The sequence below is a fragment of the Filicampus tigris genome, chromosome 16, assembly GCF_054856515.1.
Source record: "Filicampus tigris isolate MCC_2025a chromosome 16, RoL_Ftig_1.0, whole genome shotgun sequence".
Classification (NCBI taxonomy): Eukaryota; Metazoa; Chordata; class Actinopteri; order Syngnathiformes; family Syngnathidae; genus Filicampus; species Filicampus tigris.
This window is the reverse complement of record NC_141232.1, coordinates 1,901,766-1,925,196: the sequence shown is the minus strand read 5'-3', so window position 1 is coordinate 1,925,196 and position 23,431 is coordinate 1,901,766. Positions and strand designations below refer to the sequence as shown.

General features: G+C 44.5%; 4 protein-coding genes across 10 annotated transcripts; 2 read left to right on the top strand and 2 right to left on the bottom strand.

Annotated features, from left to right (window-relative positions):
- Positions 1 to 6,235: 6,235 nt before the first annotated feature.
- fahd1 (FAH domain containing oxaloacetate decarboxylase 1) lies at positions 6,236 to 7,456 on the bottom strand. The gene has a single exon (XM_086056467.1). It carries the CDS (start codon positions 6,946 to 6,948, stop codon positions 6,286 to 6,288), a length of 663 nt encoding a protein of 220 aa, XP_085912593.1. The 5' UTR covers positions 6,949 to 7,456; the 3' UTR covers positions 6,236 to 6,285.
- hagh (hydroxyacylglutathione hydrolase) lies at positions 6,870 to 10,765 on the top strand. Of its 2 annotated transcripts, none has more exons than XM_086056466.1 (9): positions 6,870 to 7,078; positions 7,756 to 7,940; positions 8,136 to 8,200; positions 8,779 to 8,896; positions 8,967 to 9,075; positions 9,227 to 9,330; positions 9,546 to 9,647; positions 9,737 to 9,816; positions 9,906 to 10,765. In XM_086056466.1, the coding sequence occupies exons 2-9, from the start codon at positions 7,836 to 7,838 to the stop codon at positions 10,003 to 10,005; spliced, it is 783 nt and encodes a 260-aa protein (XP_085912592.1). In that variant the 5' UTR covers positions 6,870 to 7,078; positions 7,756 to 7,835; the 3' UTR covers positions 10,006 to 10,765. The 2 variants fall into 2 exon arrangements, with proteins under 2 accessions (XP_085912592.1, XP_085912591.1); XM_086056465.1 differs by lacking the exon at positions 6,870 to 7,078 and adding an exon at positions 7,229 to 7,397.
- Positions 10,766 to 10,912: 147 nt separating this feature from the next.
- e4f1 (E4F transcription factor 1) lies at positions 10,913 to 23,388 on the top strand. Of its 6 annotated transcripts, none has more exons than XM_086056461.1 (17): positions 10,913 to 11,147; positions 11,255 to 11,302; positions 12,818 to 13,059; positions 13,302 to 13,426; positions 16,387 to 16,508; positions 17,038 to 17,113; positions 17,543 to 17,727; positions 17,821 to 17,941; positions 18,014 to 18,166; positions 18,743 to 18,930; positions 18,999 to 19,223; positions 19,372 to 19,471; positions 19,714 to 19,931; positions 20,438 to 20,636; positions 20,710 to 20,912; positions 21,104 to 21,166; positions 21,873 to 23,388. In XM_086056461.1, exons 5-17 carry the CDS (start codon positions 16,506 to 16,508, stop codon positions 22,257 to 22,259), a joined length of 2,121 nt encoding a protein of 706 aa, XP_085912587.1. In that variant the 5' UTR covers positions 10,913 to 11,147; positions 11,255 to 11,302; positions 12,818 to 13,059; positions 13,302 to 13,426; positions 16,387 to 16,505; the 3' UTR covers positions 22,260 to 23,388. The 6 variants fall into 6 exon arrangements, with proteins under 6 accessions (XP_085912587.1, XP_085912585.1, XP_085912584.1 ...); XM_086056459.1 differs by having other exon boundaries at positions 16,387 to 16,580; XM_086056458.1 differs by lacking the exons at positions 10,913 to 11,147; positions 11,255 to 11,302; positions 12,818 to 13,059; positions 13,302 to 13,426 and adding an exon at positions 15,982 to 16,150 and having other exon boundaries at positions 17,546 to 17,727.
- Positions 11,721 to 15,726, bottom strand: ciao3 (cytosolic iron-sulfur assembly component 3). The gene is made up of 11 exons (XM_086056464.1): positions 15,579 to 15,726; positions 14,802 to 14,897; positions 14,583 to 14,726; positions 14,284 to 14,413; positions 14,004 to 14,138; positions 13,742 to 13,860; positions 13,381 to 13,510; positions 13,246 to 13,318; positions 13,045 to 13,182; positions 12,813 to 12,970; positions 11,721 to 12,135 (listed from the first exon to the last, which is right to left on the bottom strand). Exons 1-11 carry the CDS (start codon positions 15,642 to 15,644, stop codon positions 11,894 to 11,896), a joined length of 1,431 nt encoding a protein of 476 aa, XP_085912590.1. The 5' UTR covers positions 15,645 to 15,726; the 3' UTR covers positions 11,721 to 11,893.
- Positions 23,389 to 23,431: the final 43 nt, after the last annotated feature.

Genomic DNA, 23,431 nt, shown 5'->3' with positions numbered 1-23,431 from the left:
AAATGATCATGATTAAGCATTTTGTTGTGTTTGTTGTTTAAAGAAAACTTTTTTATGAGACATTTGAGCGCACTTGGAAATCAATTGTCTGAGGGACTTGATGAAGAAGTCCCTGATATTGCAGACATTCACGCAGATTTTTCTGTCCCGCTCAGTGACCGTAGGCGTGAGTGTGAATGTTACGCGTGTGATTTGATGCATGCCCAATGTGTGCTTATTCCCCCAACTTGGCACGCAAACACGCCCAAACGCTTTGGCCGTGGTCCTGGGTGTCTATACACGCCCTCTCTAATTGCACTCGGCATTTTTGTCACATTGGCCCTCTTGTTTTATGAGTCTGGCATCAGTTTTTGAGTGGGCCCCCACCAAGATTCACGAGCGGGCCATGCCAAGGCTGGCTATTGCCAACGCGGCTGATAATGCCTTTCACTGTATACTAACCGGGCCGCGGCCGGCGTTGACGGAAAACGCGATGCCATCTGTGAAACGTGTTAGTATTCACGGCATCTCATTAAAGCCACGTGACTTTCAACGTGATTTGCGGTTGTCATTAAAGCCTGGTAATGATGTGAGAAATGCATTTGCGGTGACCTGTGATAGCAGCTGGAGGAACGACGGAGGCACTCTAATGCCTTGTTGTAAGACTGGAATGATGCCATTTTTAATCAATCATTTCAACATTTGAAAGTTAAAATAATTGTTTGTCATGATTTAAAGTCCACATCACAGAGAAGAGTTTTGTTAACAACCTTTTCCAGTTTTGAATGATTTGACTTTTCCTTAGCCAAGACTTTGTGACATGCGTGCATTCCAGGCTGACAATGAGGCACTCTAAGGTGGCCACGCCAGCTCTATCTCTGCAATTCGAATACTGTACCACCTCGTTGTCAGTCTTTGCATGTTTTTATCAATCGTCTTCAAACGTGAAACAAATCTCTGGATTAACTTTACGGTGTTTTTAAAAATCAGTATTTGATGTCGTTTTGTTTGACAAGGGGAAAACAAGGTAGTGTAGAGTCTCACGAAGCTTCCCTTTCACTGGGGAGGGTCATTTGTTGGACTTTTTTAGCTGGAATGCAGCTTCCAAACCTTTCAGGCCACAGTTTAAATGCATACCACCAATTCCTCCAATTGTGGATTTATTTGCATGAGTGGAAATTGGGCCTCTGTGGCTATTTGAGATCAGGCGTGATGAGTGATTTTTTTTTTTGAGAAAGATGGAGAGGAGGAAAAAAGTGGATTTCTTCAAAGCAGATTTAAAAAAAAGCACGATTAGAAAGTTGGAGAAGAAAAAGAAAAAAGTGGTTTCTCTTGCGAGCAGCCACAAATGAAGATGCTTGTGGGACTCATTTTCCATCCTGTACCGCAGTCTCCTTGAATCGAGGGAAGAAACGCAGAGGATTTTTTTTTTCTCTCGTCTTTGTGGTTTTTGGGCCTCGCGGAATCTCTAGTTGTGACTCCCAACTTTAATTGACGAGAAAGTCATTTGGCTCGGAGAGATCCTACATGCTCAGACCAAATTACGGAATTTATGGAAGCTCAAGTTGGCCTTTTACAAACGGGGATTTTCACACGGTTGTTTTTCTGCAAAACGTTTCAGTGCACGCTTGTTGACAAAAAAACAACAAAAAAACACGCTTTGACTGAAGTTGAGCGAGATGCGTGCTCTTTTATGACGTCCCGTTGCCAAATGAACAGAAAACTCTCACACTGAGGCCTTTGAAAAGTGAACGGATGCCTCATGTGGAAGCGTGGAAGCTGTTTGGGATGTGGCTTTTCAGGAACTCACGCGACACTTTTAACAGTTACATGTGTCGCGTGATGCACGCCACACTTTTTCTCCTCCGTCTTCCAGCACAATGTGTGTGTAAATGAAACTGATTTGCACCTGGCTTCCATGCTTGGCTTGCTTTTCATTTGCATAATTCGACCGCCTCAGCTTGGCCCATAAAAAAAAAAAAAAAAAAAGGATCTCCACTGGCTGCATGATTTTAATATTAATGATAATAACCAGCCACTTGTTGATGCAGAGTGTGGCGGTTTGCAGTGTTTGAGATGTGGTAAAGGTGACTTGACTTCATCTTGCATGTTGTGCAGCAAGTCTAGTGTGTGATTGCTTTCATGCATCCTCCCTGACTCACTTCCTCCAACGATTTTTTTCAGCTTCACCACAGCAAAGTCTGGTGACATTCAGCGCAGCACGCAACGTACAAAATAGTCATTTTCCCAGCGCGCGCGCGCACACACATAGTTAAGGGCAGCTCAGTGCAAGATCACTTCCAACTTTCTTTCTTCTTAGATCCTTTTTCAAATAAAATGCATGCATGGGTTGTATTAACCTGCCATTTTTCCCATAACGCTCTTCTGCAATCACTTCTATAAGAATAAACACGCTGTAGTAGAGGCCCAATAAATGCCTCAGAGTCATTTGATTTGGTTGTAAATGTACATGCAATCACTTCTGTTATTTTGACAGACCTTTTGATTTTGTCATGTTTATTTTTGATTTTATTTAAAAATGTATTTATTAAGTCTGGAAAGAATCTTGTTGCCCATTTACTTTTTTTTTTTCTAAATAAAAGTCTAAAAGGTTGTCTTTATTTTTTATCAAAGACAAACTTTATTCAGAAATCCTCTCTGTTACCTCACTTGTCACTAGCCAGAAATGGTAAGGCTAAAATGCGAACAGCCTCAAGGGCCAAAACACAAAAAGCCATTTGTTGCTAGGCTGAATTCATGTCTCAAATCATTATGTTACATTACATGACACATGGTAATGTCACATTTAAATGACTGCTCTGTATTAAATATATCTCATACGAGTTTATATATATTTTTTTTAAAAACGCTCTAACTGCCTAAGTAACTTTCTCCGCTTCCCGACTGCATGAACCCTTCTGCTTTCTCTCCTTGTAAAAACTTTAATTTCCTCGGTCATGGCTTAAGTCGACTTCAAGAACAATGTAGAAATGCTATAAAAATGTCGGTTTCTATACAGTATTTATACAAGGGAGACTTAAATCTCTTCCACTGCTGCAGCTGGTGTGGTAGCAGAAAGTCTTAGTTTAGCGCATATTCCCCCGGCGGCTTTTTTGGCCTCACTTTCCACCTGGCGTGACGTCAGCGCACGGTGACATCATGCCGGACCGCCGGCTCGGCCTCGCCTTCGATGCCCCTTCACGGCTTGCTGCGTGCGCTGAACGCTAAAGCAGAGCTGGCCTAAGCTTTTGAAGTCATTGTTGCTCCAAGTTTCATGGGCTCACACCGCGACCATGAAGCTTATGAATCCAATTCTCATAAACGAGAACACCTGTCAGGAAGCACACAGCGGACTTTTGCAAGAAAACCCGTCACAGTTTCCCACGTTTGACTTTTTAAATACAAATACAGTTGACTGAGTGAGAGAGGACAAAGAGCACTAAACAGTGGCGTCACCTGTATCACACTGATGAAATGCCTTTGACACATTAGCATACAGACTGTCAAATTGAAAATGAAATGGGTCCCAGGCTTGAGCCTTGGGGCACCCCTTTCCTACCATCCACAACAGAAGTGAATCCAGCCACATGCACGCACGATGGTCTCTTTGTCTCTCTGTTGCACTAAACTCAGTGGTCACTTCCCTGGGAGAAGGTCCCATTTGAAGCCTCCAAACCGGATGTTCTTGCAGCGAAGTGGACGCTGAGCTTCGAGTGTCATCGGCAGGTTCCGACAGAGACACTGGAAGAGTGACAGAAAGGCCTACAAGTGGACATCCTTTGGAAGGTTTCCTGGATCAAAGATTTGTTGTGAATTTTGCGCTTCAGCTTCTTGTTTGAGCGCAGCAAGTTGCGCAACAAGTATTGAAACATTCAACAGTTGCACATTGAAGAGTCTGGATATCAAATCAAGGTCACACGTGACGGTTGGAGTGCATTTTAGATTCCTCCTTGAAATGTTACGCCGAAGCCAAAGTGCGCATCTCCTTCAGAGCCCCCACACACAACAAGTGACTTGTGAGCAGGGCGACACGCCCTGCAGGTGAGTGACGGCGATGCGCACGCGCTCACGTTACAGCCGCGCCGCTTCTGATTGATCCTGAAAGCAAGAGAGGCCTGTGGGAACGCACGGTAACCCAATCCGGAGCAGATGTGCATCAATAGGACATTTGAAGAGTCCAAATCTGCAAGCATGAACAGCAACACAATCATTCTTTCTCCCCCCCCAGCAGGCAACGCGGCTGGAATGGAAAATGAATCTCGCAGTGTATCCATCTTTTGTCCTGAAGCAGAAAGCTGGTGTTGGAGCGTGACTCCGTCCAAATGCTGGCGGGGCGAAACGTGTCCTGACTGATCCAAACGAGCAGCGTAATGTGGTCCGGGTTTCAGAAGGAACCACAGATGGTCGCTGCCAAAACCGTAGTCTTGCACAAACACCAACTTGAACTCCGTCGGGCCTCCGTTTGCCGAATTGGACGCCCATCGTGCATGGTGCCATTCTCAGAGGTATTGATGTGACACAACTCGTGATGGCAGCAAAGCAGTTTAACAGATACTGAAAAATTCTTCAAAAACAAGACTTCCAGATAACGTTTACTGAGAGTTACAAGTAGAAAAGGAGATTTACAAGTTGCGTGTCTCAAGCAAACAACGTTGCCTTACAAACGATCCCGTTAGGGTTACATTATACATGTTTGAAGATATTTGCTGAAAATGCACAGACTGCTAACTACAGGATGTAGTGCGCAACTGTAGGGATATAGCGTTCAACTGTTTCTCACCATTTCAGTTCTCCCGTTTTTCAGGGGGGGTTTTTGGGGGGGGGCCAAAATGGCCCCCGGTGACGCAGTTCGGCTCGGGTGTGAGTCACCCTCCCTCCCCCACCAAGTTAGAACTTGCCTTTTAGTTTGTTTTTCTAGATTTTGAAATGATCTCTGTTAATACTACAACCTGATGATGACCTCAAGTAATATAAAGGAAAAGGCACAACATGGCAAGAAAACATGTTTTAAAAAAAGTAGATTGTCTCATTATAAATAGCAAATGTGCAAATTTGATGTCATTTAAAAAGTACATTTAAGCAGAAAGCAAAAATGACTGCTAATTCTTAAGAAATTAAATTACTGACACAGTACATTGCTGTTTTAGCCATAATACCAAAATAACTTTGCATCACTAGAGCGTCACTCAGCAGAGCACATCAGTTAAACTGATAATTAAAGTGGAAATAAAATCACTGAGCAGAATTTGAGTGTTTTTTTTCCCTCCCAATATTCATTAGTTAGCGGTCATGGTTTATGGAGGTTTATTAACACATGGGAGGTGCCATCATGTCTCTGAAAGGTGGACGGCCTGCACTGATGTCATAGTGACTCAAATGTTAAAGAAGAAAAGAAAAAGGAAAAGCAGTACTTGAGCCATAACTTAAAAATAAAAAAAAAGTTTGAAAATCTTCTTGTTGTACAATCAAGCTCTGTCTGGTCTTGGACCGAAATATGTCACATGCCCTTTTAGTTCACTGAGACCTCCAGGGTGTCGGGTGCGGGCTAATGTATGCTTCCAGAAGAAAACAAAGTGAAGCAGCATTGGGTTTCTATAGGATACTCAAGTGCGGAACAAACAACTGTGATCTGCTCAAACTGATGCTACATTTAAATCTTAAATCTTAAGTTATTCACTGCTGCTTTTTCATGAATCCAAAATATTATTATATTATTTGTGGGGTTTTGTGATTGTCACGTGATCATGTTTTGTCATTTCACTGTTTTGTTGTGCTGCGGCTTCCTCCCACATTCTAAAAACATACGCGGTCGGTTCATTGAAATCTCTAATCCACATGTCGCCTGCGGGAACGAATGTTCGAAAAATAGCTCGCCAGTGATGGCAAATTGTGATTTCCTAGGAATGTTGCAGAAGTGATTATTTGAAAATGTAAACATGTGCAGAGATTTAGAGAATGATTGTCTTGCCTATTGATATTCATCGACCTAAAATATTTGTTGATACACTATAAAATCACAACTTGTATTTTGGGACCTAAAACAAAAACAGTCATTTAAGTTGGGAGACCTTTAAAATACAAGTTACTGACATTTATGGCAACAATGCTAACGCAAAAAAGACCAGTTGTTTTTCCTTGCCTTGTTTGATTAAAAGTTTCAAAAACCAACGCACAATTTAGTGTTTACAAAGTCCCATAAAAAGGGTCTATCACTGCTACCTACTGGACAAAAATGGCATTGGCCTGAAACGTGAAATTCTCCCTTCATTCATCATTTTATTAACTCCCAATTCATTCAGTCCACTGCTAGTGATCTTTCCTCTCAACTCTGAAGGTCATCGTGACGACCCCATCGATGCCCGCCTGCAGCTCGTCGTGCTCCTGCACAGCCGACACCCCCTTGGGGGTCCCGGTGAGGATCAGGTCGCCCTCCTCCAAGGTGATGAAGTCGCTGATGTAGCTGACGAGGTACGGGATGGAGAAGATCATATGGGACGTGCAGCCGCTCTGCCTCAGTTGCTCGTTGACCTTCAGCCACAGTTTGACGTTGCCCGGCTCGGGGATGCGCTCCTTGGGGATGAACTCGCTCACCGGGCAAGAGGTGTCGAAGGCCTTGGCCAGCGTCCAGGGAAGACCTTTGGACTTGCACTCGTCCTGCACGTCCCGGGCCGTCATGTCCAAGCACAGCGCGTAGCCGGCGACGTGCTCCATAGCGGTGGACTGGGGTATGGCCGCGCCCCCCTTGCCGATCACAACTCCGAGCTCCACCTCGTGGTGCAAGTTGCTGGAGTAGAAGGGCACCAGGATGGGCGAGCCCTCCCGGACGTAGGCGGAAGGTGGCTTCAAGAACAGAACCGGCTCCGTGGGGACGGCGTTTTTTAGCTCTTTGGCGTGCTCGGCGTAGTTTCTGCCCACGCAAATGATCTTCCTCCCCCATTCCCAAAATCGGGACATATTTCTTGCCGACATTGTTGGGGAAATGTGGAGATTGCAGCAAACTTGGAGCAGTGCTCACCAGACTGTGATCGACACCCGGTGCAAGTTAAACATTAAGCTACGGCCAGTCGTAAGGCACAATTTGTGAGCTCATTCGTCAAATGTAAGATAATACCTTAATTTATTTAAGAAATTAACCATGAAATAGACACGTATTTGAATATTTAAACATGTGGTTTAACAACTTTTAAAAAATTATTGCCTAAATGAAATTAAAACACAAAGGCATTTTAACATATTGCATAATCCACTCCCCAAATTTGATTGGTAGAGCCTGCGAGGTGAGTAATGACGAAGGCGGAACTGAACCAAGGCCAAACTTTCTGGTTCCCACTAGCTAATCTTCGCAATTGTAATGTTACTCAAATCACTCATAGGGAGTGCCTGCACTCTAGTAGGAGCTGCGACAGCCTTAAAACTCGGTAGGAACACACTTCATGTATGACATTTCGCGTCTTACAGTCTTGTGAGCCAAGGTTTATCGTCTTAAATTGTTGTTGCGTTACGACACATTTTTTCGCTTTATGACACACGGAGAATACGAGTTGTTACATGAAAACAGCTGCGCAACCATGATGCTGTCTCTTACATAACATCTATCTATCTATCTATCTATCTATCTATCTATCTATCTATCTATCTATCTATCTATCTTTTTAAAGTATTGTTGTTGAAGATGAGGTGTCAAATAGGTGCAGAATGCAGCGTGCGTCACGTGGATACGTGTTGCTTCAGGTTAACTTAGTGTCAATGATTGACTCTTTCTGCGTTGTCCCGAAGTGCCTGTGGAAGTCAAGGCCCAAGCAGCGGCTCTCCTGCACAGCACCGTGAGAAAAACATCAGTAGTGGAGCAAGCCAACATGAGGGTGGAACTTCTACCGGCACTCAGTGACAACTACATGTACTTGCTCATCGACACGGACAGCAAAGAAGCAGCAGTAGTGGACCCGGTGGAACCTGTCAAGGTCTGTCATACTTTGGAGTTGAGTTGAGTTGAGTTGAGTTGAGTTGAGACCTTGGTCAGGGTCAGCAAGGCCTTCTTTGCTCACGGGAATATTGTTAGACCAAATTGTTTCTCCAATTTAATGTCCACTCCTGCAGCCTCGCCAAACTCTGAACAGGAGAAGTGCTGTAGAAAATGGATGATTGCTGTTTTTCAGGTTGTCGAGGCAGTCAGAAAACATGGCGTCAGGCTCACAACAGTTCTGACAACCCATCACCACTGGTAAGCTGTATTTCAAAAACATTTGAGGGAGATGTTCACTACTAATATACTATGTAATATTTATGAATTGAGGGTTAGTCAAGTGAAATTTATTTATATAGCCCTTAATCACAGGAAAGTCTCAAAGGGCTTCACATATGCACCAGATCATATACACGACATCTCCTGATCTTAACCCCCAGGAGGGCAAGGAAAAACTCAAAAAACCCTATCTGGGGAAAAGTGAGAAACCTCGCGAAGGGACCACAGATGGGGGAATCCCCCTTCCAGGACGATTAGGCTGCAATGGATGCTGAGGGTTAGGTTCAGCAACATGTGTTTTTTTCCCCTGAAATGTCAAAGCTATAAATGACAACATATTTTAAAATCCTTATCATGCAAGCTTTTATAGGTCAAACTTAAAAACAAAAAATGAAACCATCTCAAAAACCTGATGTGCTAGAAAAAAGTACAGACAGTTTTTAAATCAGCATCAAAAATCGGATTCAGATTTGTTGTTTTCCAGTGTTATCAGTAATAAATTGATATATTTTAAGAGCAAAGTGTTTGTTGGGGCCTTACTTAAAAACTGTTCTCAGGGATCACGCTGGTGGGAATGAGAAGATGGTGAAGCTCATGCCCGGCCTGAAAGTCTACGGAGGAGACGATCGCGTCGATGCCATAACAAAGAAAGTCTCTCACGCCAGCAATTTGAAAGTAAGGACGTCACGGTGTAAGCTGAACGCCTGGCAATATGGGCATCGCTGACATCCTCCTTTTTCCTCAGCTCGGCTCGCTTAACGTCAAATGTCTGTTCACGCCGTGCCACACAACTGGCCACGTCTGCTACTACGTCACCAAAGACGACAGCTCAGAGCCTCCCGCAGTTTTCACAGGTGCAACGACATACTGTTATCCCCAATAAGAGGCACGTTTTACGTGAGCAATCGGTTTGATGAAGTTCCCGCTAAAAAGTTATTAGCTTGCCATGTGCGATGTTAGTGCCTCATGGGTGATTTATTTTTATTTTTTTCCCCCCGCATGCAGGGGACACACTATTTGTTGCCGGCTGCGGGAAATTCTTTGAGGGCACCGCCGAGCAGATGTACAAAGCCTTGATTGAAATTCTGGGACGCCTGCCTGCTGAAACGGTGCCAATCAAACACTGCGTTCTGTGTAGCCTAATTGAAGATTGGACTGTATATTTGAACATCAAAATGTTCAACCAAACCATACACTTCAAGTCTGCAATCTTAGTTCTATCCTACAATGCAGTTGAATCAACTGCCGCTTTGACACGCCTGTAGCAGCAACACATGAAAACAGAAGCATATGAACAAAGATTTTTTTTTTCCTTTTATTTCAGCGAGTCTACTGTGGTCATGAGTACACTGTCAGCAATCTGAAGTTTGCACGCCTCGTTGAGCCAGACAATGAAGTCGTTCAGAAGAAGCTAGCATGGGCAAAGGTATTCCTTTGTCAGTCACGTCCAAGCAGTCTTCGCATCTATCACGATGAACACTGAGTCTGAGATGAAATTTGTGCCGATTTCTTTAGGAGCAATGCAGCAATGGCGAGCCCACAGTCCCGTCTACTTTGGCGGATGAATTCGCCTTTAACCCATTTATGAGAGTCAAGTATGTCCCACCAAGTCTGTGGTAGTTTCAGATGCAACAAATATTGTGTGCTTGGAAATGCACTCAGCAGGTTTGTATGCTCAATACAGGGAGAAGTCCGTACAAGATCACGTGAAGCAGACCGATCCAATCGAAGCCATGAGGAGTCTGCGTAAGGAGAAGGACGCCTTCCGAGTGCCCAAGGAGTGATGATGCCCGGTGGACTTAAAACCGCTGATGACACTGCAATATGACTGTCCATACTACACAAACTGTCTGCAAGTCTCATGAACCAACAGGATCAACTGCATTCATCCTTGCTCACACTTTGCGTTAATTATTTTGAGGCCCAGTTAGGCTATAAAATGAGCAGTCAAGTTGTGTTTGGCGTTTGCCTGGTATTGTTTTCAGTCATATGTGGCCATTGAATGACTAATTGAGAACAAATAGTTCTAGAGTCTTTTTAGGTGGGTTTTGTAAATATTTATGTAATTCTGACATGATGGGATAGTTCTGCTTTTCATTTAACCGACAATTAATGGGAAGTTGTTAATCTGGTTACGCATGCTCTGAACAGAGCATTCTCAACTCATTGTGTTAATATGAAATGTTAGATGTGCTGAACACTTGTTTGAGTACAAAAATATGCATGTAGAAATACAGTACATATTGTAATTTTTAAAGATTTCCAAAAGCAATAAAACCAAACCAGAATAAGGTCGTTTAACATAACGCAGTTGAATATGTACAGCAATTTCAGAAAATGTTTATCTGCTAATATAAATTATATTTACGGTTTAATTTAGCGGATAAACCGTTCAGTTGCTTTGGTTACGCGCTTGCGCTACCTTATGAATGTTTCTGGCTCGATTAAAATGTCTTGGGACTGATTGTTACGTCATCACGATACTGTCGCGATAACTTTGACTAAGCGGAAGTGTCAATAAAAACAACAGGTAACTACAGTGTATATGCTCTTGTACATAATTTATTTACTTAATTTGGACCGCATTACCTTGCCCGTTAACTTCCTTTAGTTCACTGCCTTGGATTTGTTAGCCTAAGATAGATTTTTATTTATTTGACGTGACTACCGCGCGCCACTGACGGCCATCTTGCGTTGCCAACCGCGAAGCGTGCCTAACACTTCTCACAAAACTGTATATCATTTAACAATATATTCTGTCTGCACGGCAAGAATGCCACAGTGTGTGCCCGACGGTTGTACCAACATTAACGTCCGTAGGCTAAAGTGATCTCCATCCTGTCCTAGTGGACAACCACAAGTTTGTAGCTGGTGATTGAGCAGCAGACCAAACACTGGCTTCAGCTGTGTGTGGACTCTGCACGAGGTAAGAAACACTTGAGCCTTCTTTGAAATGTGATAATTATTGGCCTGGGGTTAATGTTTTAGGAAGACATTTGACTCTAGTCTTTTTCCATCTGTTTCTGGAAATAGTGGAGTAGTTGACATTGGAGGCTGTTCTCAGCACAAATCCCAGGCAGAGTAAGTGAAAAGACCACAAGCACCTGCTGGTATGGCCTTAAAATTAGATTTCCACCCCTGTGCTTGTAGTAAAAACAAATGACAATGTCATTCAATTTCCCTGGCTTTAAATGTTCAACATGGTAACATGAGGCGTTACACTGTATGACTCGGCTGGTCCAGGCCTTTTTGTCAATGGCAGTCGTTGCCACACATGCTACCCATAGCCGAAATTGCTACCGGTCAGAGGCAAGTCTTTGTTTCCATTTACTGTCGTAAATGTGACACAGGCAAAATGTATGTAGCTCCTTGGCAATGTTCAGTACGACCAATTCACTTCCATCGACTCCTCGTGTCTGGTGCAAAATTCTAGTAATCATAAACATTATTAGAAAATGTTAAATCAAGAAAACAAAATACTGTAGATGGCACAAACATCTTTGGTTAATGTTTTTATTTGGTCAAAATATATTTGTGTGATTTAAATTAAAACGCTACTGGACCTAGTTACAAGCATTGAGGATCATATACATAATGTAACTTGGCATATTATTTTGCCAATGAAAAGGACATGAATGCTGCAGTCACGTGTAATTGGACGGTTGTGCGACATCACCATTTCATCGTGAGCCCGTTGGTCATCTTCTCCACGGCGTGGTAGTCTGTGTGCAGTAGCTCTTTGGCGTGCTCCTCGCCCACGCTGCGGAGCCACGAATGGTATAGCTCGGCCACGCGTGCGTCATCTTCCGGCGCTTGGGCCGCTTCTGCTTTGTAGAGCGCCTCCACCTTCTGGAGGAACTCCTTTGGGTTCTGACCAGGGGAGGGTTTCAGTTGCCCGCCGCCGTTAAGACAACCTGGGGATTTGAGAAACACCAAGGACCTTCAAATAATATTACAATGAGGGTGAAGACTTATTTAGTCATTAAATAATAAAAAATTCTATCATTAAAGGACAATAGTTGGGGAAATACTAACCCACTTGCTCAATAGTTTGCCTACAACTTTGCACCTTTAACACAATAGTAACTATTCTGCATTCTTATTTTATTGTATCATTACAATTTGTTTCCTAGTACAATTGACTAACCTCCTAATATTACTACTTAAAAAAATTAATTCTTATTCTCATGAGAATACAACTGTATAAGTGAAACATTACAACTTTCTGGTGAAAATCAAGACTTTCTGGGGAAATATGTAGTTTTCATAAAATGCAGCTTTAATCTTGCATTACAATTTATTTTTCTGATACGAAACTGAACTTCTGCTATACCACAAAGTTTTTTTGGAGTAAAAATACAACTTTACTCTTAAACAATCCCTTTTTTTTAATCAATACAAGTACTTCATCATAACTTTCCACTTTTGTTGTGATAAAATGAATCTAAACGATTCATCGATTATCAAAAAGAATGATCAATTAATTTGATAATGAATCTTTTGTTGATTAATCGTTGCACCTCTTCTTTATTAGTATATAATGACACCGTTGTGTTAAAGTAATAGACAAATGTGTATGATTTTCTCCAACCTGAGGGACAAGCCATAACTTCCACAAAGTGGTACGGCGACTTCCCCCTCTTGAGTTTCTGCACCAGGTTCTGGATGTTGCGGAAGCCGTACGTGGACGCAAAAGTCAGCACCGCCGCGCCGTCCTTCTCCAGCGTCACCTCCTGGAAGTCCTTATTCCTGCGGCAGAGACACGGAGGCTCCGGCGGTGATCCGCTATCACTTATATGAGCGCGAAGCATTCGAGGGCTCACCTGAGAGTCTTGTAGGTGAGATCCTTCACATCCTCTCCAAAAATCTGCCTGGCTGCATACGTGAAGACGTGATGGAGGTAACCGCCTGAGCCGCTGCCGGCGTGGCTCAGGAACTCGCCGTCGTTCACGTTGCTGAAACTGGACAGACAATGACACAAATGGCACGAAACGTAACACGACGCACAAAGCGTTCAAACTTACAGTGTGTCGAGAGGTCCGGCTTGTATCTCATTAAGCGTCACTTTTTCCTCTTCCAGCATTTTCTGAACTTCTCCTAATGACGAAACGGGAGATGAGGTCTCACGATGTGCATGACGATGGACGTGGAGGCCGTACCAGACGTGATGACGCAGTCCACTTCTCTGCTCTCTGCTTTCTTCAGGTAGAAGTCCGGCCTGGAGGCCTCCAGTTTTTTATCGAAGCAGGGCATCACCGCCACGTGGTAGATTTGCTGTGGCCTCAGGCCCTGGCAACACGCATACAAAAAACACTGATAAACATTCAAAATATGTTTTCCACGAAGATTATCAATGAAGGTGTATAATTTGGGCCTGATACAATGTAGGCTAATTCGGCAGTGATCTGCTGTGAGTCACTCAAGTTACTACTAGATTTTTGTTGTTGTTTTAAAGGTGAGTGATTGTGCGATAAATATAGGCTGATTGATAGAATATTTTTCCAAAGTGTATGTCTGCACCTGTTGTTCAGCAAAATAGCCTTTAACCAGCGAGCCCATCATCGCCTGAGGGGAACGAGTGGTGCTGATGTAAGGAAGAATAAACTCTCCGTGCGTCTTCTCCGCATAGCAGATCCAACCTGAGCAAAAAGAATCCAACACAAGTCAGTCTCCGTCCTTTAGTAGGTAATACACACTCGGGGAGAATTCCACTTGTATTGGAACGTTGACAGGAGAAAGTGTGAAACATCTGATGAGCTTGCGGTTTGATTTTGCGGCCCACCTGGACATGCTGACGTCATCATGGGCAACGCTAGGCTGTCTTGCTCCTTCCTCTGGAAACGCTCCACAAACTCTCTTTGGCTTTCCAGCAGGCTGAAGGTCCGACTGAAGCTAGTGTCAAACACGTGGTGGACGCCTGCAAAAGCAGCATTCGTAAAAGCTCGAAAATGAATCAACCTGAAATTTCAAGTGGGAAATGAGGTCCAAAACGACAGACTAGAGACGAGAGAATGAAAATGAACGGAACCGATAGCGTTTCGAAGACGTGACCTAATCCTCACCGAGGCCTTTGAAGAAGGAGGTGAGCCTCCTCCCCGCCTCGCTGCTGCTGAGCCCGTAGAATGCGGCGAGAGACGCTCGGGACTGAGGTGACACCGACACCACCACCACCTTCTGCTCCGTGGCGCTCGCCTGTGGAAAGAGCGCGTCCCTCAATCAAACATCCATCTATTTTTCTATCGCCAGTCTCCTCATTATGGATATAACTGATTAATGTCATTTCAATGGATTTGGCATTGAGTTTGGTCATGTAACAAGTTGAACTCGTCAGGGTAAGACCGGATGGATGAACTGAGGTCACCTTGTTGTTGCGCAGCACTTTGAAGAGCTCCTCATGGCTCTGCTGCGTGATGAGGACGCTCTCAGCCGATGTTATACATCCACTGCAAGCCAAGCAGTCATTCAGTGTGATCTTTGCTTTCTCAAGTTTCTGCTTCTGCCCGGCCTATCAACAAGCAAGCATGCCAATCAATCATGAGGGGGGAAAAATAAAAAAACAGACTGATTCCTCAATACTCACTTGGTTGATTTGGACGTAACTGCCATCATCCTCTATCTGGATTTTGGCCACAGACTTGCCCTGTTTCTTCTCAACCTTTACAGGTTTGACACATTCCTGCAAAACCCAGTATCAGTTAATTGTCGACATATTTGACGAAACACAATCCTTCCAAATTGAAATGATGGAATGTGGGAGGACGCCAGATTACCCTGAGAACAAGTAAACTCTACAAAGCAAGACGGAAGTACAGATTCAAACCCTGAAACTCAGAACACTGAGCCGGACGTGCAAACCACTTGTTCACTGCTCTTGACTAAAAATAAAGAATTCAAATTTCACTGCTGAGCTTTGAATTCGCCATGCATAAAATACCAGCAAAGTGAGTTATCTGGAAAAAAATACAGAAAGAGATTTAAAAGAAAAATATTTCAAATGACCATATTTTCATGAGGGGAAGACACTTAAGTTAGAGGAGTTGATATATGGGAATAGAAACGTCCAGTCACAATGACTCAGCCAACAGCACGCATCGACACGAACATTATTTTGCGGAAACCGCACTTTTCCAGTAGCTTCCCATTAAATGGCTTTACAGCTTGCTAACAGTAACCGATTCACCTTGCATTAAAGAAGAAATCGGCTATTTGCATGCGTTATTGTGCTACGTTATGAATGACATAACATCGAACAAGCCTCCTCTCTGTTATTGCGGCTTCGTTTGAGTCAGGAGTGAAGGGCATCGTCTCATCGAACAAAATCATGCGCGAATCTAAATATAATATGTGAGTATAGTACCTGAGATGGCGTGATAAAATCGTCGAGATCTGTCAACTGCAGCACACCGCTAAAGACAGAAGCCATAGCTGCTGCCGTAAAGCGATTCGTTGTTTACTTTCTCGTCGTAAACTTAAAGATTAGTAATGCGGCACAACGAGCCACATACCAGCGGTTTTCAGTTACTTATGCATTCAATATAATTTTATCGATGAATGAAAACCACAGACTATGGAGAATACAATAAAATGGCTATTTTGTGCTAGACTAATGTTTTTTTTTTAATAAAGCCATTTTTATTTACTGAGGCAACCAGTGTTAATTGTTGCGAAGCATTGGAATAAAAACAAAAATGAAATACAAGTTTGTAAATACGATCACGTTGATGTCCCTCTTGCGAGGGGCGCGCGCGCGCAGACGGTGTTGTTATGACGACGGGGTCGTAAATCCGCCATGTTTGCCACCCCGCGGCCGCGTTGCGACACAGACGGAGACCTCGAACGACATGAATGTCGAAAATAATCTTACGGCACATAAACACGCGAAGGACGGCAGCGAGACCATCACCATACACACCAATCTCGGAGACGAAGGTTAGCTTCGTTCCTTTCTCAACATGCCTTGTATGTTGTACTTTAGTGTTTGGGCCTAGTAAAAAATCCGTCCAAATGTCGACATTGTTAGCAGCTAGTAGCTAGCAGCTCCGAGTCGTTAGAGACACGAGTTGAAAATTAGGCTCAGATGTTCGCAGTACACGCACACAAGTTTATATTTAAATGCTGCATGAGAACAATATAAACACTCTAAGCTTGTTCTGACGTTTTACTAGATGAGGACGTGCACAAATGTGGACGCTGTCAGAACGAATTTTCCACCTTGGAGGCTTTTATTCAACACAAGCTTCGTCACAGCTGCAGGCGTGAGCCGAGCAGTCAAGGCGAAGAGCAAATGGTAAGGCCAACGATATTCGTTGAGTGTTTCAATGCTGTTCTCAAAGGAGCTGAACTGCAAAATTTACAACAGGTGAGCCATGAAAATTTCCAAGGACGTCCACTCGTGTGCTTTTCAGTGACTCTCTTTCAGTCTCTCTTCCTCTCTGTGGCTACTTCCATCTGACAACATCCAGTTTGAGGCACTGTTGGTCGATTGCTATGTGTCGTCTCGGTCTCCAGACGTCAAAATAAGAACAGCTTGATGAAGACTCTATATACCAATTATAAATGAAGCAGCAAATTTATTGGTGCGTTCATGGATCAAACACCTGTTTGTCAATTTTGCTGATAGAGAACAGCAACTTGTCTGAAAAGTACATAAACATTGAGCAACTGGACATATAGCCACAGAGTTTCACTTATCTTGACATTGATGTCATCTTTTTGGCATCACTGTAATTTTCTTTTCCTACTCTCCATGTCCCTTTGTACGTCCAATAAAGATGATTCTGATTGTACCGTTGAAAGTATCATGACCCTTTCAACAGGTTGAGGCTGCCAATGGAGGCACGCAAGCGCTGCCAGAAGCTGCCAGAGAGCCAGAGAGCCCCAACATTAAAGACAGTAAGTAAACTGTTCACTACGCCATTGATGTGTACTTTGTGTTGTGTTCATGTACAATCTAGTGAGATATGTAAGAATCATGTTTAAAAAGTTGCAATAATACTCATTCTCAGAGAGGTAATACATAGTCACGTTTGGTAGAGTGGTTTACTCACCTAACATTCGTGCAGGCAGCGTGGGTTTCATTCCAACTCGGTAGAGTGAATGGCTGTCTCTATCAACCCTCTGGTTGGCTGGCAACCAGGCAAGGGTGGAGTCAGCCTTTTACACAGTCAGCTAGGTTAGAATAAATTGGATAATTGTCTATTAAGCGCCATAGTAAATAGATGGATGGTTTAAATTATTATAGGTCTAATTTCCAATATTATGGTTTTTTTCTCTCGGTTGTCCCTTACCTGCGAGTTGACTGGATTGAGTTTGTTTTGCAAGCAGGTGCAAGTGCTGCTGCGCTGGGACGAGGCTGCAGGAAGAAAAGCACCTCTCTGAAATTTTCCAAGCAGTCTGAGACACCGAAAGTCTCCGTTTCCGACAACGGCGAGGGCGAGAAACCCGTTTACAAAGTCAACGGAGACGGCCGCTACCTTTGCCATCTCTGTGACAAGACTTTTAAAACGGTGCGTCAAAAATAAGGCTCAAATTACACAAGTGATATGATAGCAAGCAAGGGTGACGATTGCGACTAAAAAACCTTTTGTTGCATTTAACAGAGCAACATCTTGAAAACTCATGTGAAGACTCACAGCGATCAGAAGAACTTTGCGTGCGAACTCTGCGGCAACTCCTTCCGCACTAAAGGCTCCCTGATTCGTCACAACCGCCGTCACTCCGGTATGATAAAGTCCACAAAGGGTTTCTGCTTAAAAAAAAACAACAGATGTCTGATTGACTGCCGTCGTACAGATGAGCGTCCGTACCACTGCGTATTGTGCGGCCAGTCCTTCCGAGAGTCGGGAGCCCTCACCAGACACCTCAAATCCCTCACACCCTGCACTGAGAAGATCCGCTTTGTTCAGTGCAAGGAGATTCTGGTGAGCAAGGATGGAAGGAAGAAAGGTATTAATGCCAAAAGCCGGAAAAAAAAAATCCTATTTGGATACCACACATTCAGAGAGCCACCTCCCGCATGACTCACTAATTACGGAGCTGCATTTTGCAATATTAACCCCCCAAAAATTGCGTAGGTAGGACATCTGCATATTCATTTACCAGCTCTGCAACAAAATTGAATGAGTTTATATCGGGCCGATCTTTTTCATAACTATCTTAGCTAACGAGGTAATGACAGTGATAACACAGCCTCCTAAACAGTGTGCAGTAATCTTTGGTTCCTTGTTTGCAGCAATAATGTGATCAAGACAAATTTGCTTCATGCTGATTTGTTCAGTTCCAACTATTCATCTTGATCTCATTACTATGCAGCATGTAACAGTTCCATATTTTTTGAGGAGCAATAGGTTGTTATAAAGTGAACATTTTGGGTTTTGGGTGTGACTGTAATGGATTAATGGCATTTCAATTCATTTCAGTGGGGAAAATGGATTTGAAGTTGTATTGGTTACGGAATGAATTCAACTTGCCAGTCATGGTTCCACTGTATGCGGCTGAAATGTTTGTGTGGCGCACATCCAGGACTTGGCGCTGACATCCCAGCTGAGACTGGCCAGCGGGAGGTGGTGGTGGTGGAAGAGCAGCCGGCGGAGGAGCAGGTGGTGGAGGCGCAAACCGCCGTGGTCAGTTTGGTGGAGGCGGGCTCCCAAGAGGTCCTCCACCAGGTGCACTTCACCATGGAGGTGGATGGCACAACGCAGGAGCAACAGGTGAGTGTCCAGAAGGCTTGAGCGGCCACAACATGAGGAACACCTGTGCGCTCTCCCTCCTGGCGTAGGTGATGGTGGATCAGTCTCAGGCAGAAGCCCTGGCCGCCGCAGCCGCCGCGGGCGATAACCTCATCTGCCAAGCCATCCTCAACTCGGGCATCGCGCTGAGGGTGGAGGAGGCCGCGCAAACTCCGCAGGCCACACACGAGCTGGAGAAAATGGTCATCGAGTGTCCGGCGGCCGACGGCACCGAGATCCAAGTTAAAGAGGAGTTAGTGGAAGTGGTGGCACGGGTAAGCGGCAAAGGAAAAAGTGCAGTTTACAAACTGTTTGATGACTTGGTTGTGGTCTGACAAGGGTACACTGCTTTCATGAAGCAAGATTTTCAGATATTTGCACACCAGCCTTTTCAAAACAGGCTTATTTCGTTTGTCTTTCCAGGAAGTGGATCAGGCGGCCTCCAAACTGTACACATGTCCGCACTGTAATCGCTCTTTTAAGGGTTTGAACTACTTCCGCTTCCATGTCAAAGGCCATTTGGGTAAGTTGAAAGACAAAGACAAAATGCCACAGACACAATAACCAAACCAAAACCTGATCTTTGAGGTTTCGTTTTGGTGAGTGTTGATGACATAGCATACTTTGCACCAATAAACGCTGCTACCTCTTAGCTGCCATCACTGCAAATTGCTTTCATCCATATTTTATACCGTGCCGAGAAAATATGATGCTAAAATATCAGAATCCTTTGTAGTGGATGAGCGTCGAATGTTGCGCTTGCAGGTTACAAGCCCTTCAAGTGCACCCTTTGCCAGAGGGACTTCCTGAGTGGCTACCTGCTGAAGAAGCACATGGAAGTCCACCTCAGTGAGAGGCGCTACAAGTGTGGCGAGTGCGGCAAGCTGTACAAAACCGTCGGACACGTGCGGGAACACATGAGGGCCCACTCGGATGAAAGACCCTACCACTGTGCCAGATGCAAGAAAGCCTACAAGACCAAGGTGACCCAACCTAGACAGTGTGTCCCAACTGACTCTCCATTTGAACTTAAAGGTGGTGTGCAAAAGTAGGCATACAAATTAGCATGGTACTGTGTAGGGATGGGCGAGTGCCGATACCAGGTGTCAATATTGTACCTTATTACAAGGTATCGGGTACTCGTGACGATGGCCGATGCCAGTCACTGATATCAAGGCGCCCTCTTGTGGCCATTTTACTTCCAGGAAGTAAATGGCACGCATGGTTGACAGAACATTTCTCTACTGGGGCACAGATTTCTCGTAAAATAATTCACACTCCTTTGACTTGTATTTGAAGGCATGTCAAGTGTCAACTCTTTGGCAGTGCCGTTCATCCAGCTGTTTATCAATGCTTCATATTGTGTCGGGCTTTGCAGGCTAAGTTTGTGGTATCTTTCGACTTGTCCGCACTGTTGGCCGTGTAAACCAAAATGATTCCGCCTCTCGCTCAGTGCCACTTTTTTCCGTATGTTCTCGCTGTGGTTTAGAACGCTCTGCAGGTGCATCAGCGGACCCACGGCGAGGAGAAGCCCTACGTGTGTCAGTTCTGCTTCCGAGGCTTCCGAGAGAAAGGCTCGTTGGTGCGACACACTCGCCACCACACTGGCGAAAAGCCCTTCAAGTGCCCAAAGTGCGGCCGTGGCTTCGCCGAGCACGGGACTCTCAATCGCCACATACGCGCCAAAGGTCTGCATTGGTGCTCACGAGACAGACTTTGTGTCAACAGGCCTGATAGCGCAAATGGTGTCCTATCCACTAGGGGGCTGTCATAAGGACGAGTCCAGCAAGCAGCAGCCGCAGCAGGCGGAGGAGGAGGAGGAGGAGGAGGAGGAGGAGGTGGTCACGGAGGAGCAGCTTTCCGCGGATAACGTCCCCACCGCAGCAATCATCACTGAAGACCCTCACGCACTGCTGGTGGAGTTCTCCTCCGTGGTGGCAGACACGCAGGAGTACATCATCAAGGTGAGAGTCCACGGTGGCCAAGTTCTGGAACATTGTAGCAGTCTATCTTGGTTTCCGGTTGGAAAAAATAAATAAATGATTTTGTCATGTCAAAAGTGTCTCCCCCCTTTCAATCTTAATGAGCATTCAAGCAAACAGTTTAATATTTTTTTAAATTTTTTTATCTGCTGCTCTTCTCATATATCCCTCAGACGCAAACAGACGAGGAAGTGCATGAACAAGGGGTTACGCTCATTCAGGACAGTCAAAATGAGGTCAGTATCCGCAGCCTGTCATTCTCTGAACTACTTCATCATATGGGCTCTGTTTGCAGTCCACTGGAATGTAGTACATGGAACTGTAGTGGCCTATATAGCGGGTTTGCCATTTTGTAGCACTGTTCGAATGTGAATGCGCAATACAGTATCTATCTCACACTCACACTGCGTCTTGAAAAGTTGATAACAACTGACAGTCAATCGAAAAGCAATACAGTGAGTTTAGTTTGTTTCATGACCATGCTTGGACCTCAAAACATTTGTATCTTAAATCATGCTTCCCCACTGACATGAATGAAAATTCCATTCATATGTGTGTCTTTTGCTTCAAGGGGTATAACCCAGAGACACTGCTGTTCATTCACTCTGCTTTTTTTCCCCCCAAAATTGTTAGCATTAAGCTAAATGGATATCGATGAAGCTTCTTTTTTTTTTATTTTGAAAAATTGTTCACTAACTGAGTGGAGTTGACTTCATTGCTGCCGTACAGAGCTTGACTGCCAAATTTTTCAGCGCAACAAATCAGCCAAACGACGGCCGATATCTTGGGGAAAAAGTGAGGTCACTACCTCAAGTCAGTACTGTGTCATGATCGCAAGTAGGAAATGACCAAATAATTCCAAACACATTGATAGTTTGCCACAAGTCCCTCCAGCTGCCAGTCACATGATCCCCGTAACCCCGTTTCTCCCCCTCGCACCAGATGGGCAACCACATCGTGAAAGTGGTGCAGCAAATCGTCAGCCAGTCGCACAGCGCCGGCGGCACGGGCAGCCACCAGATCATCCTGCGCAACGTGAGCGGGGGCGAGGAGGGCGCCTCCATCGTGGACTGCGGCGACACCATCACTATCGCCACGCCCGAGAGCCTGACGGAGCAGGTGGCCATGACGCTGGCCTCGGCCATCAGCGACGGCACGCTGCTGGCTGAGGCTGTCAAGACCGCGCAGGGGACGGTCGCCATGGTGACCACGGAGGGGGCGGTGGACGAGCCAATCCAGCTGCTGGAGCAGCAGCAGCAGCAGCAGCAGCAGGGGGGATATGTGATCACCACGCCGCAGGAGGTGGAGATTCAGACTGTCATCGTGTGATTGAGGACGAGCCGCATCGGAGCGACTCCGCCAACAAACTAAGGTCAAAGCGGTTCGTGCCGCGGTTCGAGAACATCAAAGCACAAAAGTTTGTAGTTTGCAGAATCAATTGCTTTTTAGTGACTCCCCGGGTAGCAGAATATGATCCAGAAGACATCTATAAAATCGCTGCCAACTGTTTTTTGTCATTTTAAACCACATCCGCATGTATTGACCATGATGTCATCTGCAAGCCTTGTTGCTTCTCTGCAGTCCAAAGCCTCTTCGTCTAAAGAGCCGCTTGCCGAGTGGTAACCAAGACAGATCTGTCACTTCTCGTACCTTCACCAAGGATATTCCCTTTTTGGATCACACTTGTTTTTCCCCCAATTTTCACTCAACAGTTTCATTAGGCGACACAAAATAAAAGCTATTTTCTTTAAAAAAACAAAAAAAAACTATGCCAATGTTTTTTTGGACTTTTTACATCAAGTACCACCTAAAGCAGGGGTCTTCAATCCTGTTCCTCGAGGTCTGCTGTCCTGCCTGTTTTCCATCTGTGCCTACTGCAACACGTCTGATTCAAATGATAATCAGCAAGCTCTGCAGGATCTGGATAATGATCCTGATCATCAGGTGTGTTGCAGCAGGCAGAGATGGAAAAGAGGCAGGACAGCCGACCTCCAGGAACAGGATTGGAGACCCCAGACCTAAAGCAGTGCCTCGCTCTCCAAGTGCCACCATATTAGCCAGCGTTTTCTTTTTTTACAAGAAAGATTAGAATTAGAATGTTTCTTTGCTAAGTAAAAGTGTTTTGTCAAAAACATGACAGGTTGTATTGCTAAAAATTAGGGTGAAGCCTTATCGGACGAGAGCCGAAATGTTTTCCAAGGCAACATGAGCAGTCGATTCGATGCCCTCTGAAAGAAATGACCTGACCGAGTGAGAATATCCACAAGCGTTGTGTACTTTGCGCATTAACACTGTGATTAATTATTAGAAAATGAAAACCGGTTCTTGAATTACATCAAAATCTGTTGCACTTAAAAGTTTTCAATCGATCGGCTCAATAATTAAATCGGTCGATGTTACAGCTTTGCAAATTGACAAAAATCGGCTGAATTAAGGGACCAATAAAGAAGTTATTTTATTCTTTGTGTATTCTTAAAATGAATTGAAAAATGACTCATCAG

Excerpts from the sequence above, each read along its gene's own strand:
- fahd1 (XM_086056467.1), bottom strand. The coding sequence starts at position 6,948 with ATGTCGGCAAGAAATATGTCCCGATTTTGGGAATGGGGGAGGAAGATC.
- hagh (XM_086056465.1), top strand. The coding sequence starts at position 7,331 with ATGTTACTCAAATCACTCATAGGGAGTGCCTGCACTCTAGTAGGAGCT. Across the intron at positions 7,398-7,755 it reads TGCGACAGCCTTAAAACTCG|TGCCTGTGGAAGTCAAGGCC; the intron begins GTAGGAACACAC and ends GTTGTCCCGAAG. Across the intron at positions 9,331-9,545 it reads GACGCCTGCCTGCTGAAACG|CGAGTCTACTGTGGTCATGA; the intron begins GTGCCAATCAAA and ends CTTTTATTTCAG.
- ciao3 (XM_086056464.1), bottom strand. The coding sequence starts at position 15,644 with ATGGCTTCTGTCTTTAGCGGTGTGCTGCAGTTGACAGATCTCGACGAT. Across the intron at positions 13,319-13,380 it reads GGACTGCGTCATCACGTCTG|GAGAAGTTCAGAAAATGCTG; the intron begins GTACGGCCTCCA and ends TTTCGTCATTAG. Across the intron at positions 13,183-13,245 it reads GCCGGACCTCTCGACACACT|TTTCAGCAACGTGAACGACG; the intron begins GTAAGTTTGAAC and ends TTGTCTGTCCAG.
- e4f1 (XM_086056455.1), top strand. The coding sequence starts at position 16,063 with ATGAATGTCGAAAATAATCTTACGGCACATAAACACGCGAAGGACGGC. Across the intron at positions 16,151-16,386 it reads CACCAATCTCGGAGACGAAG|ATGAGGACGTGCACAAATGT; the intron begins GTTAGCTTCGTT and ends ACGTTTTACTAG. Across the intron at positions 19,472-19,713 it reads CCATGTCAAAGGCCATTTGG|GTTACAAGCCCTTCAAGTGC; the intron begins GTAAGTTGAAAG and ends TTGCGCTTGCAG.